The sequence below is a fragment of the Lepisma saccharinum genome, chromosome 23 (assembly GCF_977018435.1).
Source record: "Lepisma saccharinum chromosome 23, izLepSacc3.1, whole genome shotgun sequence".
NCBI lineage: Eukaryota > Metazoa > Arthropoda > Insecta > Zygentoma > Lepismatidae > Lepisma > Lepisma saccharinum.
The window spans coordinates 28762307-28784872 of NC_139251.1; the positions used below are offsets into that span (position 1 = coordinate 28762307).

The 22566-nt window shown below is 38.7% G+C and overlaps 1 protein-coding gene across 2 annotated transcripts in view; it reads left to right on the forward strand.

The window, feature by feature from the left end:
* The window catches only part of LOC146005329 (uncharacterized), a 39669-nt gene extending 18066 nt beyond the window's left edge, over nucleotides 1-21603 (forward strand). For both annotated transcript variants that reach the window (XM_083144498.1, XM_083144495.1), the window contains exon 2: nucleotides 19177-21603. In XM_083144498.1, the coding sequence (XP_083000624.1) occupies nucleotides 19195-20076 (882 nt within the window). In that variant the 5' untranslated portion in view covers nucleotides 19177-19194 and the 3' untranslated portion in view covers nucleotides 20077-21603. The remainder of the gene's footprint in view (nucleotides 1-19176) is intronic.
* Nucleotides 21604-22566: the final 963 nt, after the last annotated feature.

Genomic DNA, 22566 nt, shown 5'->3' on the forward strand with positions numbered 1-22566 from the left:
CTTTGATAAGCTTATAATTAGCAACATTTTCATTTTGTGAAATTTTTTCAATAATAACTCTCAATTGATCATCCTTTCTTTGTTCATCCCCGATTGAGGCGGATAACAAAGGATGAGCCCACATAGCTAAATTAATGCCTTTTAATTCTTCCACATCAATTTCTTCAGTGTTATATTCCTTGTTGTTAAACATTCTCGACAAAATATCAGCAAGTACATTACATTTAGATGGAATGTGTTCTATTTTGAAATTATAGACAGAAAGTTTCTCTAAATATCGAGCATACTTAGGAAATTTAGCAGCTCTTCTAATAAGCCATGCAATACTCATGTTGTCAACTTGTAATAAAAATGGTTGACTTCTTATATATACATCAAAACGTTCTAAAGCCATCATAAGTGAATCAAGTTCTACCTGATATATTGTCGAATTCTTGTCTCTCTCTTTCATTCTTTTAGAAAAGAAGAAAACAGGACAAAGATTCTTATTTTTGTCTTCTTGTAACAAAATAGCACCATAACCTGATAGTGAACCATCGGCTTGAACAATGAAAGGTTTTGTCATGTCTGGTAATTTTAAAATGACATATTTTTCAAATGCCTGTTTAATTGAATTTAGTGCATTTTGTTGGGCATCCCCCCATTCAAATTTCTTTGCTGATTTAGCATCATTCAATGGTGTTATTATTTTTTGAAAATCGGGGATGAATCTCGAGAAGTAGTTAATTAATCCAATTAGCCTATTTAAGCCCCTTAAATTCTTTGGACTAGATAGCTTTTTAATAGCTTCAATTCTAGAAGGATCCATAAGTAATGAACCATTCTTTACCACAAAACCTAAGAATTTAATTTCCCTCCTTCCTAATTGCATTTTATCTGGTGATACAGTAATTCCAAAATTCCTAAATCTTTCTAGAACAATTTTCAGGTGTTCCAAATGAGAGCTTTCATCCTCTGAGACAATAAGAACATCGTCACAATAATAATGAAGAAATGTTCCTTTTAAGTCTCCAAGTACCATATTCATAGCTTTCGCCAGGCAAGCACTCCCCACTTTCAATCCAAAAGGCAAAAAACGATATCTGAAATGACCTTGTTTTGTTACGAAGCTAGTAACATCACGTGAATCTTCACTTAAGAATATCTGATGATAAGCAGATTTGATATCAAGAACAGAATATATTTTACCTTTACTTAAACTACATAAGGTATCTTCTAGATTATCAGCAGGATATCCGTCCCATAAAATATGTTCATTGGCTTTCTGAAAATCTACAACCATTCGCTTTTTATTATTTTTACCATATACAATGAAACTAGGCGAAGCGTATGCACTTTCTGTTGGTTCAATGATACCCCTTGATAGTAAATCATTAACAATAATATCTAAATCCTTTTCTTTGGCTGGTCCCAGATTGTAGGGCATACTACGGACAGGAATATTATCTATTAAAGGTATTTTGTATTCAAAGTTCTTAATCTGTCCAATATTGTTGTTTAAAACATCAGAATAATTATTTTTCAGCTCACCTAATTTTCTTTGAAAATCTTCAGATGAAATGCACGTTGCTGCCATTCCAATCCTTCCTTCTAATGAAGACGGCATCAAGTTTTCATCATTTCCTGGTTGCCATTGCTGTGGCGATGACCGAGGAATAAATGTCCTTGAGATGGTGCGTTGTGGCCAACCTCGTCCTCGAAGAGCGGCTTGTGGTCCTCTTCGTTGCCATGCTTTCCCTTGTGATGAAGGAAACACTTTCTGAGTATCTGGATGAATATTTTTTTTCTGAAATGACACATTCTGCATTACAATACTGTCACAGTTCCAACTTATCGGCAAACGTACGTCACCAAAAGGAAAAGTTACTTCACTTTTATTTAAGTCTATAATCATACGAGATTTAATTTGAAATTTTAGTCCGAGAATGCAATCCACAGGCAATGTTGTTGCCACGAAGAATGTCTCAGGCCACGAGCATGACTTACATTTCACATTTAGTCCTACACTTTTTTTTAGTTCCAATTGGGTTCCATTTCCCACTGTAAGTTTTTCATTACACTCTGTTATATTCAATTTTCTTTTAGCATTTAACTTAGACAATACGTCTTCCCTGATAATAGATACCGTACTTCCTGTATCGATGCACACATTAACTGTCATATTTTCAATAGTTATGGGCACAAACACTGCAAGTAATTTATCACTTTTACCTGCTTCATAATTGATCGATGCCATTAAGTTTCTTGGACGCATCTTAGGGCAAAATTTTTGAACATGACCAAAAATACCACAATATCTACACTGAATTGGCTTTTTGGGCACTACATTTACACTTCTGTCACTAGACATTAATTGAAAATCTTTTGTTATACGTGAATGAGCATGTATTAATTGTAAGGTTTTCTTAAAATCTGATATTTTGACTGGAATTCCATGTAACATGAAATGTTGCGAATATTGAGGCAACATTCTTTCAACTAAACATTTTACAAATTCATGTTCCGGCCACAACAAATTTAACAAATTAAATGCTCTCTCACGAGACTCAAGAAAATGTAAAGGGTCTTCTTGGACTGATTGCAATTTAAACACACAATTACTTGCGATAACTTCCTTGCCAATAGTAGTAATAAAGTTATTAATGACATTTTCAACAATAGTTAACCAAGCAAGGTTACGGCTAATTTGATGTAATATAAATGTACAAATTTTACTAGGCAATTTATGCAAAACAGACAATAGAATTTCCTTAATTGGAAAAAGTTGCTTTTCTCGTATTCTTTCCACTTCATACAAAAAATTGAAAATGGATACACTATCATCTTCTTTTACAATAGGGACTTGTGAAATTAATGATGACAATGTTTGTTGAGCAACTACATTACTTAGTTTATCCAAACAGTGCCCACTAAAAATTGGCAAATTTGATCGTACAATGTTTTCGTCGTCACTAGATTCACTAGAAAAATCAATCAGATTTCTTACTGGTTTCTTATCTACCCATTGTGGCTTACACGGAAATCGTGTACGTGATTGTTTAAAAACTGGTTCGTTCTCACCTTGAATGTTATCAGTCGATTCCTGAGCAGCAGCTTGGCGACCTTCAGCATTGCACACGGTCGAGGAAACAAGAGGTTGTTCCCGTGATACTGGCAGAGGCAACCCAAAATAACCAGTTTGATCGAGAGTAGTAAACCTGGACTGCAATGTACTACTAAAACGTTCCATATTAGCAATGTTACCGACCAAATTATTACATGCATTTAATCAGAAACAATCTACGTGAGAGAACCATGCTCTCTTTATTTGTAACCACCTTAAACCTCAAAAAGATAGATACAAATGGTAACTACACTAAATAGCAAAGTATGGCAGTGGACCCATGAATATTTTACCAGAAGTCTTGTTGTTTCATTAATTAAAACATGTATTTCATTTTGGATAATTTGCTTGTTTATTACAAATATGATTAACTACTTGAGCCACAATTTGATTTACATTCATTATGTATCATCATAATTTAACACAACTCAACGTATTCATTTACCTACAGACAAATAAAGTACAACCAACATAACCAACCTAGAATATACGTGTGCACTCTGCGGCTGCTCAGGAAGGAAGAACTCCGTAACAGGCGGAGCCTTCTCTCGCCGAGCAGAGAACGTCACGTGATCAAACAAAAGACAATCTATTACACGATAGTACCAGATCCTTTTTTATATTGCCTCGTAACGAGTATGTTACAGGCAGAATTGTTTCTCTTCTTGCAAAATAGATTTTATTTTACGCTTTACATCTTCGCCACTTCTTATAACAGCTCGCAAACACCTGACTGTGATGGTGTTGTAACACTGATTCCATCTTCGGCTAGACTGGAGCACACTACAGCAGCTTTATTAATTGAAGGAGATTTTTTTGTCACCAACTTAGTTGTGATGTTGAAAAACGCACGACTCGTTTTCTTTTGTCATTTTCATTTTCTTCTGATACATATGCTGTGTCAGAAAAATTTCATCACTACTTACTTCTGCTGATGATGCGTCGTCTACATCAGTGGCAAAGACAACGTTTGGTTCAGATTGTGAAGCCGATTTTCGCACTCGCTTAGAGGGATCGATGGACGATTGTGGAGCAACTGTGCTTGTTACATATCCAATTGTACCTTGTGATTTAACTTGTAACTTGTATAGTTCTTTATCTTCTTGGCACACCAATGTCAATCTGTTTTCGTAATGTCCAATATATTTTCTATTTCAACTTGAAGTGAATCCTTTTTCCTCTTTCTATTTTTATCGTTCTCTTCAATCAATTTAACTACTTTTGACATAATTGCTTGTTTTGATAAAATTGGAAAGCTAAATTTTTCCCAGAGAACAGTAAGCTCACCAGTTATCATAGGCATTTTTTCTTTCTTATCTTTCGCTGTTTCCAGAAGTGTATGATAGCGACCAATAATGTCTTTCTTTCGCGGAAGTCGAGTAAAAGAACTAAGTGTTGCAATTATAGGTACATCTCTTCTTTTTGTTGCATCAATAGCTACATTCTGCGTCCACGATTCCGCATTTTTCTTAATCGCTTCATTTGATTTATAATATGCCATTATAATACTAATATTGAACTACCAAACCTGAAAATAGAGAAAATATACACAATTTGTCACTTAATAAATAATCATTTAATAATTACTACATTAATTTACTAATTATTACATTAATAATGCCCTTTTCAAATGTTGTTTGTGGTAATTTTAGAAAGAGCCCCAAAAATAGTTGTTATTGATAATGTAGGGTTATAAAAATATTAAATTTATTGTGATGCTCTTTCCGAAGAATCCTCGCTGTTTGAACCCACCAACAGTCATACACACTGTATAATTAGCATAATCTGTAACTACATACAGATACAAATACACGTATCATTTTAAATAATGTTTTACTAAAAATATAAAGACATCATATTAATCATTTTATCGTGAGCGATATTATAAAGATCTACTTTTTTAGTAGCTACAGGCTACAGCACCGTACATACAGTTCTTGTGACACACACTGAAATTGAAACGGGTTGGTGCGGGAAGTTTTTTTTAGAGCCACCTCTAATAATTATTTTTTAGTAATCAGGTCACAAAAGCTCATCATTTGCGACCACAGGAAATAAAAAAAATTGGATTTTTTTTTTAGTCATAACCCTAGTGTTCATTATAACTATAAATCTCTACTGTAGAGGTTTGTGAAATGCTCAATTCTGCTGAGGCTCTTCTTGTAGACTTTTGGGGACTGTGAACAAATGCTTCGGCAACAAGTTGCTTATGATCCTCTGTGCAAACTGTTTTGGGTAGACTAGTTTTTGGGGCATTAAGAATTGAACCAGGGGTATCAAATTTGTCACCAATGAGGTAAATGGTTTGTCTCTTTGGGGCTTGAGTACCAAATGTTATAGTATAACCCTAACACAAACCCTATTCCACCTACTGTCCACCTACTTTGGTTCACTCTGTCTGTGTGTGTGTGTGTGTGTGTGTGTGTGTGTGTATATATATATATACAGGGTGTTTCTAAAGGTCGTTTACAACGCTTGGGAGGTGATTCCTCACACGAAAACAAGCTAAAAGTCTAAGTTCCATTTTTACGACTGAGGCTTCGTTTCCGAGATAGGAGCCTCGCAAAAGGTGACAAAGTGAACGTCACACCTAACTGGGACGAATACTATAACAGATAGAGAAGCGGTTCCAAGGGAATCATAAAGGAATCGTATGTGCTCAGTCCGGAAGTCACTATGAAAAGTTCACCGCACGCATGCGCAATGGAGTCCTCAAAGGAATTGGGGATTTCCAGCAACAACAATGCATGGAAAAGGTATGTAACGCAGCAAGAAGGACCGTGACAATGATAAATGCGTTCAAGACAACACATCCCGACCTCAAACATCAAAACATGACCACCGAACACAAAATCCGAAAAGTTGAGCACGGTTGCATACCCCAGTTACACGCGAGGAATGAACGAATCATGTCATGTGGCATACGAGAGACAGGAGGAGGGAAAGAAAAACACAATATCAGATGATTGCGACAACGTGTATTTTTACACGCGACAACTGCGTAATATCCCCCCCCCCCCACACACACACACACAACAAACAACAAATGCTACAATATCTTACGCACAGACAGTCCGTGTCACTGTACACCAACTGAAGATGTCACTTTCACCACACAAAGGGGGTGGGGAGCAATACCAAAAGTGTTCGCACGCGATCATTGTGATGTAAAAGAGACCAGTTTTGGAAGCGCTGCACAGGCAAGTCTGGCTCTCGTAGTCTACGTTTGACCTTCATGACTGCTGTTCCCGCGAGAGGAGCTCGAAGGGTTGGTTCTCTCCGGCAGTCGTCCCAATCGTGTTGCAGGTGCTGGGATATGATCAGCAGTTCGCTCTAGGTTGTCATACGCATTGAAGAGTACTAGTATGTTGCATTGAAAGAAGTTGACGTGGTGGAGTGGGCAAGTCAAGTATCGCAACAATTGGTCTGTGGTGTTCGTACGGTGATACGGCCAATTTGTGCAGTGTGCCAGTGTTAAACAAAAACAATACTTTGCAGTTCCAGCTCCCTATTACACAGATGGCTGCGTATACGACCCAGCAGCTAGCAGACATGCATCTCATGTATGGGCAGGCACGTGGTAATAGCCGTGAGGCAAGGCGTCTTTATGGAGAACGCTTTCCACATAGACGTTTACCGTCTCACACCTTCTTTCAGGTAGTGGACAGTCGACTGCGTGAAACAGGGTCAGTGTTACCACCGCGACAAGAAGTTGGAAGACCCCGAAGTGTACGCACACATCAGTTTGCAGAAGATGTGTTAACAGCGGTCGCAGAACATCCTGGCACCAGTACGCGAGTGCTCGCTCGGGCACGAAACACGTCTCATGTGAATGTTTGGCGAGTGTTGTCAGATGAAGGAATGCACCCTTTTAAACTGCAGAAAGTACAAGAACTGTTACCTCGTGACTTTCGCCCTCGTATGGAGTTTTGCCAATGGTTGTTGCATCAGCTGGACACAAACCCTCACTTCGGGGCAAACGTATTGTGGACAGATGAAGCCATTTTCACCAGGATGGATGTCTTCAATAGTAGAAACAGTCATGTATGGGACTTTGACAACCCACATGCACTTTTTGTGGCCCATCACCAGCACAGGTTTTCAGTGAATGTGTGGTGCGGGATAGTACATGATCATTTAATTGGACCATACATTCTCCCTGTTCGCCTGAATGGTCTCACGTATCATGCATTTCTTAGTGAGGTTCTGCCTGAACTGTTGGAGACCGTACCTTTGGCACTGCGGCAAGAAATGTGGTACCAACACGATGGTGCACCAGCTCATTCCGATCGTAATGTACGACATTTCCTGCATGACGTGTTTCGCAATAGGTTCATTGGTAGGGATGAGCCTGTGCCTTGGCCACCGAGGTCGCCAGATCTCAACCCTCTCGATTTTTTCTTCTGGGGAGAAATGAAAACCCTCGTATACGACACACCTGTCACATCAGCTGAGGACCTCGTTGCTCGCATCAACGTCGCCGCCGCGACGGTAGCAGATACACCTGGCCTGTTTGCTCGTACTCGACAATCCTTGATTCGTCGCTGTCATCTCTGCGTAGAAGTAAACGGCAGACATTTTGAAAACCGTCTGTGATTATTGCCCTCGGCAAATACCAGTGAGAACACTTTTGGTATTGCTCCCCACCCCCTTTGTGTGGTGAAAGTGACATCTTCAGTTGGTGTACAGTGACACGGACTGTCTGTGCGTAAGATATTGTAGCATTTGTTGTTTGTTGTGTGTGTGTGTGTGGGGGGGGATATTACGCAGTTGTCGCGTGTAAAAATACACGTTGTCGCAATCATCTGATATTGTGTTTTTCTTTCCCTCCTCCTGTCTCTCGTATGCCACATGACATGATTCGTTCATTCCTCGCGTGTAACTGGGGTATGCAACCGTGCTCAACTTTTCGGATTTTGTGTTCGGTGGTCATGTTTTGATGTTTGAGGTCGGGATGTGTTGTCTTGAACGCATTTATCATTGTCACGGTCCTTCTTGCTGCGTTACATACCTTTTCCATGCATTGTTGTTGCTGGAAATCCCCAATTCCTTTGAGGACTCCATTGCGCATGCGTGCGGTGAACTTTTCATAGTGACTTCCGGACTGAGCACATACGATTCCTTTATGATTCCCTTGGAACCGCCTCTCTATCTGTGATAGTATTCGTCCCAGTTAGGTGTGACGTTCACTTTGTCACCTTTTGCGAGGCTCCTATCTCGGAAACGAAGCCTCAGTCGTAAAAATGGAACTTAGACTTTTAGCTTGTTTTCGTGTGAGGAATCACCTCCCAAGCGTTGTAAACGACCTTTAGAAACACCCTGTATATATACACCTAGTCTTACCATAAATACTGTCCCAAAGTTGTAAGTAAATAGACACAAAATGGTGAGAGATATTGTAATATCAGAATAACTTGAGGTGCATGGATGCATTATGAACCAAAATCACAAATAATTATTCGAAATGGCCACCTTTAGCACTGACACACTTCTGAAGTCTTCGTGGCCACTCATCAATGGAATTACGCAACACATCAAGTGGAAACTCCGCAGCTGCCCTCTGAAGAGACCGCTTTAAACTGTCAATATTGGGATGTCTCTTCTTGCAAGCCATCTCTTGAAGCTTGGACCACAATTTGTAGTCCAAAGGGTTTAAGTCTGGACTGGCAGAGGGCCAATCTGACGTGGAAATGAAGTCAGGAACATTTGCCTCCAACCACTGCTTGGTGGTGAGTGCTTTGTGTGCTGGGGCTGAGTCCTGCTGGAAGCTTCAGTTCTCTCCATGGAAGATAGTGTTGGTAAGATTCTTGCATCGTTTTTCAAGCACTGTCTGCTGGTACACTTTGGCTGATGTTTTTACCCCTTTTTCACAGAAATAGAGCGTGCCCTCATAGCAAATGTTTCAGACTTCATTTCCACTTAAGATTGGCCTTCGGCAAGTCCGGACCTATACCCTTTGGACTACAAATTGTGGTCCAAGCTTCAGGAGATGGCTTGGAAGAACAGACATCCCAATATTGAAAGTTTAAAGCGGTCGGTCTCTTCTGAAGGCAGTTGCTCATTTTCCAGTCGATGTGTTGCGTAATTCAATTGATGCGTGGCCACGAAGACTTCAGAAGTTTGTCAGCGCTAAAGGTGGCCATTTCGAATAATTATTTGTGATTTTGGTTCATAATGCATCCATGCACCTCATGTTATTCTGATATTACAATATCTCTCACCATTTTGTGTCTATTTACTTACAACTTTGGGACAGTATTTATGGTAAGACTAGGTGTATATATATAAAACAGGAGTAGAAAGACTACAACTAATTCAGGCGCCAGCAACTTTTTCTCAGGACCCATTTTTTTTAGGAGGGTCAATTATGATCTAAGAGCTCCGTGATTCCAATTCCAATTTGTGAATCTGACAGTATGTACCCAGATTATTGGACTCCCAGATGGCGTAGTGGTAGTGTCGTTGCCTTGTAATCAAGGGATCCCGGGTTCGGTACTCGGTGGTGGCACATAGTGGTTCCCACTTTAAACTATAGGTCCAGTCCCGATTAGCCTTACTGTGCATAAAGTGGACTTAAAACACCAAATCAACCAACCAACCCAGATTATTATCACGAAACACTTAACAGTACTAAGTGCTTTGTTAATGATGTTTAATTAAGAATGATACATTAATAAATTGGATGCAATAAGTTTACGAAACGGGAAAGCTGTACACAGTGGCGGCGATAAAGACGGGAGTGGAGGCAGTTGCCCCCCCCCCCCCACTTTTTTGCTATGGTCTCCTAATACTAAACCTTGTCTACCAAGAGAAAGTAAACAGTGTTTGAAACCCTCCAGTTTTGGCACCCAATCGCCGCTGCTGGGTCTACGCCATTTCTCATAATGATTCCCACATTAAATCCTTAAAAGAGTGCTATGTTTTTCGAAATTGCTATTTAAGAACCTATCAAATGTTAATGTAAAAATTAGCTCAGCGTGTTGTAAAATAACGAGATGGCAAATACATTGAGAAATGGAAACTCAATAGGCTCAATGGTTGAAATGTGAATGCCTGGGAAATAGGTACTCATGTGGGTTGAAATTAATGATCTCAATGACTCCAAATTTTGCAGCCATAGCGGAGTGGTTACTACAGCGTTCTACGATGCCAGGGGTTCCGGGTTCGTTTCCCGACCTGAGCATGGGTGTTCGTTGTGAGTGTCCCTTCATCAATTCCAACATATCATCACACATCCTCATCTTCGCGATTAGCCAAAAGTGGCAGAAAAGCAAAGTAAAGAAAACAAATGAATGGGTCAAATCAATCAAATTGGTTCCCAATTACTGATAAGTAATCTGCGGATAGATATGCACTAAAACTCTCAAAATAAAGAGGGAAAAAGGTACCAAAATAGACTGAACTAAAATGGATGGACATCAACAGATTTTTCCCCATCACCAACACCGCCCTCCAAAAAACACACACGAAGATGAAAAAAGTTTTCAAAATGATTTCACATTTATACCTTGATCAAAACGATAAAAAACAAATATACAAGTCATATGTTATTGTATTTGTCTTCTTGTGTACAACTTGTACAGTCTTCTTAAAGAATTGAAGCGTACAGGGGAAAAACAGAGGCCACTTTTTACAGGAATGCAATTTGAAGTTTGAAATTGCTACATAATTAAGCAGAAAATCATTTTTCCGATGCTGATTTATGCGGGACTATGAGTGTTTTCCTAAACTTAGGTATGTGGGGGATGTAGTATACCATCCCTAGAAAAACATGGTATCAAAATCTCAGTCTTCATGAAATATGGCAGACCTCAATTGTTGCGTTTAATGATCAGATAGCCTTTATGGTATGCCGCCAAGTGTTGTGGAAAAGAGAAACAAGAATATTGTTGAGACTTTCGCATGAAACGTACTTGATACTTCGAAACCCCAAATCATGTAAAGTCAATTTTCTACGTTGGGTTTGATGACAAAATTCAGTTCTGAATAAGTAGGGAGAGTATATCTGGAAAAGACTTCACATAATTCGAATTGTGAAATAGTAGCGAGGGGTGCTATGAGAGACAGCACATTAAGTGGTCTCAGATATATATGATGCTTTATGAGACCCCCACGTCCCCTCCCCCAATTTGAGCACTGCTGCCCCCCTGAGAAAAATCCTGCGGGCGGCCTTGACCATAATACAGTAAACCCTCGTTAACACGAATCCCAAGGGACCGAAAAATCAAGAGTTCGTGTTAAAAGAATTCGTGCTAACCGGGGATTTTCAGTTTTGTTTGCAGATCTATGTCTGTCTGCTTCCTCTTGGCCATGACTCCCGTCTTACTGCTTGGAACTTGATGTCACTCGTACTGACTACGTTTTAAAGAATAGAAAAGCACATTTGAACACATTGTTGATCTGAATCTTTTGGTTACAATACTGTATAAGTTGATTGTTGACAAGATGATAGAGATTGTTGAGCGATTTCTTACATACCTAGCAGAGCACAGAGGAACAACAGAAAAGAAAAATATGAAAAACTTTGAAAGTTCGTGTTAAATGAGATCTAATGACGCAACGGACTAAAAAGCAGTTCGTAATTCGTGGTAACCGAAATTCGCATTAACCGATAAAACGTTCTATAAGATATAATACATCTCTGCCGGGACCAACATTTTGTTCATGTTAACAGAGTGTTCGTCTTAAGCAAGTTTGTGTTAACGAGGGTTTACTGTATTTTGACATAAAAACGGAACATCCCAAGGAGATCAATTTACCCCCCGCCCTGAAAAATTTGTTAGGTCTAATTATAACATTATTATTATTATTATTATTTATTCACGTAAAAGATACATCATAAACAATAAATTAAATATGATTTCCTGTTGTGAAAATGTATGAATTATTATAATCTCGGTATGACTTACATAGTGTTTCTAGTCCCTTTCATGTTAGTCCTAGGCTGAAGTGGAGGAATACTAGAAGTATTTATTAGAAGAACCAATCTTCTTGAGAACAGCTTTATTCTTCACCAACCGTTCATAAAACTCCCCCAAAACTTACCCCGAGTATCTGACGCACAAAGTAAGATTTGTGTTTTCAGTTTGTGTCAAGACGCAGGAATTTAAATCCGTGTTGCTGGTCCTTATTGAAATTAAGTGGTTATTCACTGCTCTACAAATAACGGAACACGCACAAAACAACACAACCCGCGGCAAGAGTTAACTTGAATATGAAACTGCTGCCTGCCGAACGTTCCCGACTACAATGAGGGCCTCCCCGATGGCGCAATGGTAGCGTCGTCGCCTTGTAATCAAGGCGTCCTGGGTTCGATACCCGGTTGAGGCACATAGTGGTTCGGATCCCATTTTAAACTGTAGGTCCAGTTCCGATCAGCCTTCCTGTGCATAAAGTGGCCTTAAAACACCAAGTCAATTAATCAATCGACTACAATGAACTGTCTCTCAAATTTAGACTTGTAAAACGGGACAAGTAGTTGGTTTTAAATATCGGAACGACCGGGACCCGCTTCTGGAACGGGACTGTCCCTGTCAAAACGAGACGTGTGGTCACACTATCAATAAGCTGACTGGAGTTATGCCGAAATTACATAAATAATTATAAACGAAACGAAAGTAGAAGTTATATGGATTGTAGCAGAAAACATATTGTAATAAGTACGGTTAACTTCAGGGTATACATCGTATATCGCCCTATACCCTCGCTCGGCTATAGCCCTGCTTGTACTCTTACATTGTGTGGCTAAACTCGAATACTGTACATTTGGCGTCAGAGAGATGGCGCGTTTCTCTTCACACATATTTCCAAGTGGTGTTCTCACCAAGATACAATGACAGAGCTTTTCAAAACACACTGGCTATTTTGGACTCGTTATGCAAAAGTATGGCAACCTGCCAACACTGATGTTACAGGTGACCTGCATATCTTGAAGCCAAATCATTTCGAAGTCTTAAAGGAGATAAGCTTGAGTCCGTATGCATTACTTCCCGCTTTGTGAACAAATTGCGGTGAATTTGCACATGTACCTACTGCGTAATATTCATGGAATGAAAGTATTATTATACATATGTTATCTTCATATATTTGAGGGGGGGAGAATGAAGATGAAGAAACAATATCAACATTTCATTATAGTTGGAATAAATTTTTCTGAGTCATTATGAATATGATGTTTACGAAAAATGCATACCTAGGTAATTGCATAGGAATAGTTTCAACAAAGTTTGATTTAAGTCCAGTTTATGCACAGATAGGCTAATAGGGACTGTACCTACAATTTAGTATAGAATCCCAATCACTATGTGCCTCCACACGGGACCCGTTGAGTACATTGCGATCCATGAGTATTACCGTGCAAATTATCCATGACTATTTTAATTATTTTTTCTCTTTCGTCTTATGTGTTTTTAAGTGATGGATTTTTATGTGTGCTTGTGCAGAAGTTGTCAACAGCTTGTTTTTAATTTTCTTTTAATTCTTGGAGCTCTTACTTGGTCAAATAAAGTGCACGAACATGGTGATGGACAGTTTGCACGGTCATACTCATGGATCCCACTGTACAAGGCAATATGAGGTATTGTAGCCTATTATTGCAACAAAATTAACATTGTGTCATCTTCCTTTTGTCATTTGCATAAATAAATGTACAATTATATACCGGGTCTCATGGGGAAAGTCGAAAGTCTTGAAGTGATGTTGAATATTGATAATTAGATATGATTAGATATAAACACAATCAAACAGCAAAATAAGCAAGTTAATAAGCACAAAAAATGAAAAAAAGCACCAAAATATGCATAAACAAATACAGGAAAATCTGAAAAAAATGTATTTTTATTAGATCTCTTAACTTGCTGTTACAGTATGTAAGGAAGGTCATCCTGAGGTTTCTTGTGTGAAGCTCCAACATCTGTCAGTGAAGAATGATTTGTACAGTGAAAATGTTCTTTCCACTTCGCATGGCGTCACAGGCGCATGTGAAAAACACCACAGTTCTTTTTCGGTGAATTCCTCTTCAATGTCGGTTCCTTCACCGGAAATCTTTTTATAAATTTGACACGGTGTTTTGTAACCGAGATGTTTCAGTAATACCTGACTGAGCTTGTCGGGCGCAATTTTATCATGGCATGACGTGGATCGCGTCAGCTGACCTACGAGGATAAGAGGCCTGGAAATTCCTGTGCGGCTATTTAGAGGCATTGATCTCGTCATTCCAATGCCATCGTGTGATTGAAATAGGATTGAAATATGACATATTTGGGTAAAATATGCTATTTTAAACCAAAATCATAAAATAAGCAAGCATAACCGTTTCCTGCAGAAATAAGCATTTTAAGCACTTTCAACCTTAGTTAAATAGCTCATCAAGGTATGTAATATGAAGTATAACCTTTCTTCTTACCACGAGAAGTCTGGAAAAGAATATGCATTTCCTTTATAAATCCGGGCTTTATTGATAATATCGTGTCATTCTACAGAATGGTGGGATCAGAACCAATCACTTTCCCAATTAATCAATGGGTGATGTAACTTATTCATCCTTCATCCTCGATGATGAGAGCATTCGTCATTAACATGACGAGTTAACGCTTGACAGTGCGAAAGGCACAACTAGAACTAAACCCCTAACAAGCAAAACTAACAACTAGAAAAGACATAACACCATTAAGCCTTGTTTCCATGTTTATGAAAAAATATATAAATATGCTGACCAAGGCAGTAATTTATTTTATTAAAAACATAAACTAAACGTAACGTTTCAACCTTCTAGCAAGGTCTTCATCAGACTCTGTATCAAGTACAAAAGTAACAAGATACACAAAAAGGGCATTATATATACACAAACATTACTCCCTCCAGACTATTAGAAAGTTGTTAGGAACTTTCTAGCAGGTGGCTTTCACTTTCCAACTGTACTTTCACCTTAAAAGGCTACACATAATTACTTTCATATAGAATGTGAAGAGATATTCCTATCTGCTTAGCCTCATCCCACTCTATGTCATGTCCTGTTTCTCTCGTGTGTTTAAATATCGCATAGAATGTGAAGAGATATTCCTATCTGCTTAGCCTCATCCCACTCTATGTCATGTCCTGTTTCTCTCGTGTGTTTAAATATCGCATTTCTCTCTCTCTTAAGTCGTACATCATCCCTATGTTGTTTCAACCTATCTTTTAGTCTCTTTCTTGTTTCTCCTATGTACACACTCTGACATTCTTTACATTTTACTTCGTAGATAATCCCTTCCTCTTCCTCTTCTCTGTTTTCCTTTTTCTTGTTTGCATTCTTCGCTATTCCTAAGATGCTTCTTCCTCCCTTCCTGTAAGTTTTAATGCCCGCTTTTCTAAGCACTTTGCATATATTTTCTGTGGTCTTCCCCATACTCCTTATTCCAAACCTTCTCTCTTTTTCTTTCTCTTCCAATTCTCCCCTTCCTCTTTTCTTCCTTCTTCTGTTTATGTCTAGTCTATCCTGCTTCTCATAGCCATTCTTTTCCAGCTGTTTCCATAGGCTATTTATTTTGCCTTCTTTTTCACATTCCTTCGTGCATATTTTCGATATTCTGTCCTCCATATTCTTAATGAAATTTCTTTTTGTCACCTCACTTACATCACTTCTTTTATGGCAGAAAACCCCTGCTGCACACTTCTTCTGATGCCAAGCGGTTTCAATTTCTTCTCCTCTCTTCCTTTTCATCAATATATCAAGGTAGCTTAACTTGCCTTCTTCTTCTATTTCAAGTTCCAATAAAATCCCTCTTTCTTCATCTTGTATTTCTTTGGCAAAAATGTCGAGCTGCCTCTTTGTTCCCTTCCATATGCCAAAACAATCGTCCACATATCTGCAAAATATAATTATTTTGTCACCTCCTTTTTCTATCACTTTCTTTTCCCATTCATTCATAACCAATTCAGCCAATGCTGGGCTTAGGCTAGAACCTATATTCAGTCCTTCACTCATTAACATTATTTTATCTCCCATTATACTGTAACCGTTATTCCAAATGGTTTCCAGCGCCTTCACTACCCTTTCACTATCCCATTCTCCTATAATTTCCTTTCCCATTCTCTTTTTAATAATGTCCAAAACGTGTCCCCTCTTGATGCTTGGGAACATACTTTTTACATCTAAGCTAAACATTGTCGTCTTCATCTCATTTAACTTAAGTCCTTTTATGAGGTCTACTACTTGCTCACTGTTCTTAACTGCTCTGCTTTCTTGCTGTGTTACTAACACTTCATTAACTTTCCTTAATTTCTTTTCCAAGGGTTCCAAAATATTGTTTCTGCAATTCATTACTGGTCTTAACTTTATCTCCTCTTTGTGTATCTTTGTATCCCTTTTTGTGTATCTTGTTACTTTTATACTTGATACAGAGTCTGATGAAGACCTTGCTAGAAGGTTGAAACGTTACGTTTAGTTTATGTTTTTAATAAAATAAATTACTGCCTTGGTCAGCATATTTATATTTTTTTCATTTTTTTTAGAAAAGACAATGGACACTCTTTGGGTTTTATGAACCTTGGAACCTGAATCATGGTGGTGGAGATGCTGGGTAACGATCCTAGTACCTCTCACAAGCCAAGCGAGATTTTTTAAATCATTAGGTTTTTATTATGAAAGACTGAGAAGGGACTGACTTTTGATTTGGATTGAGGAGAGAGAAGAGCTTAGAAAAGGATTGGAGGAAAAGTGAGGCGACGCGCTGGTCAACCTGCAACGAAGCCTACAGAGGACTTAGTTTATTTTTATTCTTCGAAATTGTCTTCATGCTTGAGATAGACAGGTAATTATCCTAACCCAGCCATGATTCAGGTTCAAAGGTTCATAAAACCCAATGAGTGTCCATTGTCTTTTCTAGTTGTTAGTTTTGCTTGTTAGGGGTTCAGTTTTAGTTGTGTCTTTCGCACTGCCAAGCGTTATCACGTCGTGTTAATGACGAATGCTCTCATCATGGAGGATGAAGGATGAATAAGTTACATCACCCATTGATTAATTGTGAAAGTGACTGGTTCTGATCCCATCATTCTGTAGAATGACACGATATAGCCTTTATATCAGGTAGGAATAGCATTACGGCAACAAATGTTGAAATTGATGACCCTCTTGAGCCCTGCATGTATGGATACGAGAATGGAAAGCTCTTTGGACATTGCATAACATTGTTGGTGTGATAGCGTGACATGCAGCACGAATGTTTCCTTTGAGTTCATCATTTGAACGTGGACGTGTGTTGTACACAACAGATCTAAGGTGCCCCCATAGATCGTTGTCCAGGTTTTCGTTTGTTTGGATGACGACGGCGAAATTCATCACATGTTTGCTGTTGAGGGAGACCTGAGGCATGCAGAATCACAATTTGGGCTTTCTCTTACATACCTGGCATCCATTTCATCTACATTCGTTTATCTGCAAGAAATTATATTTTTTTCAATTTTTCCCTATGAGACCGGACTTTTGGGACACCCGATATATAAAAATCGCAATCTGCTTGACGTTCATTTTCTGGAGTGGGTTGTTATCATTTGTCTGCTGTATTTTAATTGGGTTATGTTAACGAGCCAGCTGATATTTCTCTCCTTTCTCTAGAGGGAGTGTTAATCAAGGGGTCCCGGGTTCGATACCCGGTGGAGGCACAAGTGGTTCGGATCCCACTTTAAACTGTAGGTTCAGTCCCGATTAGCCTTACTGTGCATAAAGTGGACTTAAACCAGCAACTCAAACAAACTCTAGAGGGAGTGAGGTACATATGACCCTGTTCTTATGAATCATAGAATATTAATATATGTATGATAATCCTCTAATGCAGAGAGTACGGTGTAAGGGGTGATCTTTTCTCAAGAGATCCCCAATTTTGCAGACTAGCGAGGCTCTGGCGTCTGGACTCACGGCCAGTATAATCCTCCATGGGGTTCGTGTTTCATCTATCACCGTTCATCCTCATCTTCGCGATTAGCCAGAAGTGGCAGAAAAGCGTAGTAAATTAAAACAAATCAATCACTAAGTCAAATGAATGTGCTCTGAAACTTTTAGACTGGGGTACCACTAAGCCAAAATTCATACTTTTCCCGAACCAGCAAATAGTATTACTGGGTTTTCAATGTTAACATATGCATCATTTCGCTTCTTAATACTAGTAAGTAATGTTCATACGAGGGATGATGGAGAAAAAAATAATACAAAGAATATGATGCCTCTGTCATAGAACTCGGGATCCTGTTGTCGGAGCCCAACCCTTGCTTCCTGCTTGTCAACATCATCCGAGTGAAACCGGCGTCCTCCGACATGCTTCTTCAAAAGAGCGAAAGGATGGTAATCGCTCGGAGCAAGCTCCGGGTAGTATGCTGGATGATGGAGCACATGCAACCAAAAACACGCCAGGCCAGGACTTCAGTGTTGAGCTCCGACAACAGGTCCCCGAGTTCTATGAACCGCGTGTAGCGCTGGGATAATTGCCTCAACCGACGAGGAGACTGTGTTGAGAAGTAGTGTATGAAGCGTCCTTTCACGTGAGTCCGTTTGTATTCGTCTAATAAATACCTACTGGAATTCGTAGGTTTTGTATTCCTTTTCTCAGATCGTCCCTAGTATAATTACTAAAACTGTACTTAGATTTATCTTCATTTCTTGACCTTAAAATAGGAAATAACTGCAATTAGGTATGTATTAATAATGTGTATAAGACATAAAGAAATTACATGGGAAGAATCTGCAACTTGTGGTACATTTGTGTCATTAATTATTCTTTAAAGAAGGAATTGCAGGAACCTTATGGCAATGATTTTTCATTGCAAGTACACACTAACTTGACTTGCATTGCATTGCATTGCATTGCATTATTCGACTTCGCTTTTTGCCACATTTAGCTAAGGATGAGGATGAATGATGATATGATGAAATTGATGAAATTATACTCGCAAAGAACAACCATGCCCAAGCCGGGATTTGAACCCAGCGTACCAGATTGGAAAGCATTGTTCTAATGCCATTCTCACTGAAAATCTATAATATGCTGTACATTCGGTGCATTTGGAGTTATTGAGAAAATATTATTTGTTTATCTTTACAGGAAATACCATTTCCAATCATGTCTGAACGTAGAAGATTGCTGAGTCGGCCACGTACGAAGGTATATGACTGCAACTATAATATTGGCGAGGGGTATTACAAGTCCGCAGTGGATGAACTTGATCGCAAGTATACAGGTAGATCAGCAGCCGCAGATGCACCAGCCTACGGCGGAAGATCACTCGCGGATCGTCTATCCGACGACCTACGAAGCAGCAGATTGGAGGAGACTTCACCAATCCGGGAAGGCCGTCCAAAATCCAATCTCCTCGACGAGTTCGATAGCCTCTTCGAGAACCGTCGCGTCAGGGTGGACGCTGGTGAGGAGGCCTCTGTACGGAGGGCAGTTCCAAGAGCCTACATTGTCAACGACGAGTCGAACGACTTCGACGACATGCTGAACAGAATGAGGTCCACAAGAGCCGCGAGGAACGAAGCGTACGAAGAAGCTCTGGATTCATCAGTGAGCACGCGTAGACGACCGAAACTGAACATCCAATCAGAAATCGACAACTTCTTCGACGAATCCCCGTCCCCAAGAAAGTCCAGGTTGACCGGGAGGAGTCCTGCTAACGATCTAGACGAGGAACCATTCATGAGACGACAGTTGAAGACCCCAGACATTGACGACATGGAACCTGTGAGGAAACTAGGTGCATTGAAGTCCCTAGAACATGACGGGGAATCGGCGGCTATGTCTAGAGCTAGGAAATCTAGGGCTAGGTTAGCTGAACTGGAAGCTGAGATGGATGAACTTTCTGATCGACCTCCTAGAGGCAGAAGGGTCATGTTAGCGGACGACAACTACTCAACGGCTGCAACAGCAGGGTCGGCAGAATCGGTGGCGTCGGTCCGTGTGAGGAAAACTGTTCAGACAGAAAAGAAGACAGTAAGTTTTTAAGGCTGTAGTCACGTAACAATCATTTCACAATCGTTTCACACATTGCTCACTGAATTCCTTCATCATTTGGAACATTGTACGTACGTGGACACTCCAAAGACACTCCGATGATTCACAATCACATTATGAACACTACTGCTGATCGTCATTGCAGGAAAACAATATTTTAAAGCTCCGGTGTTGCAAATATGATTTCCTCTCTAAATACACAAACCCAAACTGAACTCTGGCAGGAATAGGTTAATTTTTCAATTTACAAGTTTTGCAATTTCTTGATTGACATGTACAGTCACCGACAATAAAAATGGGACACCTAGAACCTGAGACACTCGCTGCCCTGCCAGACGTTATGTGTGTTGCCTAACTCTACGGCGATAAGTGAATTTAAGTAGCAAATTTTCAATGACAACTTCTATCACCCCCGTAGATTTAGGCAACACACACAACGCTTGCAGAGAAGCGAGTATTTCAGAAACTAGGTGTCCTATTTTTATTGCAGGTGACTGTACGTAGATACTTTGGACATTCGAGGTAATGAGAATCCTGCCATACAACCGAATGAATAATGAAATCTAGACATTCGAGGAAAAGAACATCCCGCTATGCATCGAATGAGTAATGGAATTCGGACATTCGAAGAAATGAACATCCCACCATACAACGGAATGTAGCGAGGTCTTAGATATATTCAAATTGAAGTAAATAAAGCCATATGAAATTCAACTCTAAAATCTCTCTTAAAATGTAAAATGAATAAATAGTTTTGTAAGAATCTGAAATCTGCTTGCAAAGAAAACGTGCGTTCCTAAATTCAAATCTAGTGTTAAAATATGCACACTGACCTCTCTTGACAAGAATGACATCTCAAATTCGTGTGTTAGATGTGAGTGAATTTGTAGTTGATTGTGTGTATGTCTGTCATAATTGGCCAAACCTACTATTCTGTGTACACAAAACTTCAGCACAAACTCTTGTTTCTGGTAATGTCTCAATTTCAACTCAGTGATCGATTATTTTTGTATATATGTTCCTTTGAATCTTTGTCGTGAGCCTAAATATTACTCCAAACAAAATCAAAAATAGTTTTGTACTGTTTAAATATTAAACTGTATTAAAATGGAATATTCTTCTGTCGTAGTACTAACATTTTTCTGTGTTGAATAAACAATATAAAAAAAGACTGTTCAGAGCCACAGAAAACAAAAAAAATATATTGTTAAGTGTTTATTTACATGTATAACAGCTTGTTAAGGTGTAAATAACATCAATTGATGGAATTTTTAAGTGTTAATTGTTGTAATGTGTAAATATTATTTCAAAATATCGTTAAGAATGAGAAAAGAATTGTAATAATGAGAAGAATGCTAACAATAACAATGGACCAACAATGAGAAATCATCTGAAGATTATTGTTCATGTTCTTCACTGTTATTGTTAAGTCTTTTTATATGTTTTTTTGCAAAGATATTGTAGGTGTCTGTACTTTTATGTTATTTCTTTCGAAGATGAATAAACAAATTGAGTGACTATGTAGCTTGTGTCTTGTACAAATGTAGAAATGAAGGGTGTCCAACATAACTTGAAAATTCCTTACTCCAAGAAATTAACGGGGGAAACTACTTTCGCTACTGAAATGTAAGTTAATGAAAGCTCAAAATTCTACACGAATTAATTGGATTTTAACCTCTGTACTTATAAATAGGCTTGCCAACTTTAAAGAATAACATTCAGAGAGATTATTTACTGCCTCCAAGCCCCTTATGTCAAAATGATCTGGAAGTCTAATGTCCTGAATATCAGCTGTTATCTACAGGGTGTCTGATAAGTCAATACCTATTTTTTAAGTTGATAATACATAATGTAGAAACAATTGTACAATGGTTACTATCACAGGGAATGAAAACTAATTCTGTCAAGGGCGTTTGCATGATTTTTTCTCAGAGTGCAGGCAGAATCACAGAAACTCTAATTATTATTATTATTATTATTATTAATAATAATAATAATTATTATTATTATTATTAAAGTAGGGTTACAATTAAGCTTACAATTTTCTTTACATTGATTCTGAACTACAAAAACAGCTTTTTGCCCTACATGAATTAATATACAGTTATGCTATTTGTTTATAAGTATACATAAAATGGAATATTATAAATTTATATAATTGAAAAATATAAGAAATAGAATAAAATAAACATTTTTGCAGCTACGTTATATGAAGGAGGCAATGAGGTAGATGAGGCACAGTGTCAGTATTCATAGATTAATGTCCTAATCTCTTGTTTAAATTTGGCCAAATTTCTCTCCTTTCTGCAATTTACAGGCAGTTGATTCCACGCTTTACTTGCCAGAGATGACAGGGATTTTGATCCGTATCTTGCCTTGTTACATTTTGGTACTCGGATACTGTTGGTGTTGTTGGATCGCAGATTAGGATAATGTATGTTACTAGATATCATTACTTTGTCCTTTAATAAGTGGTGGTGC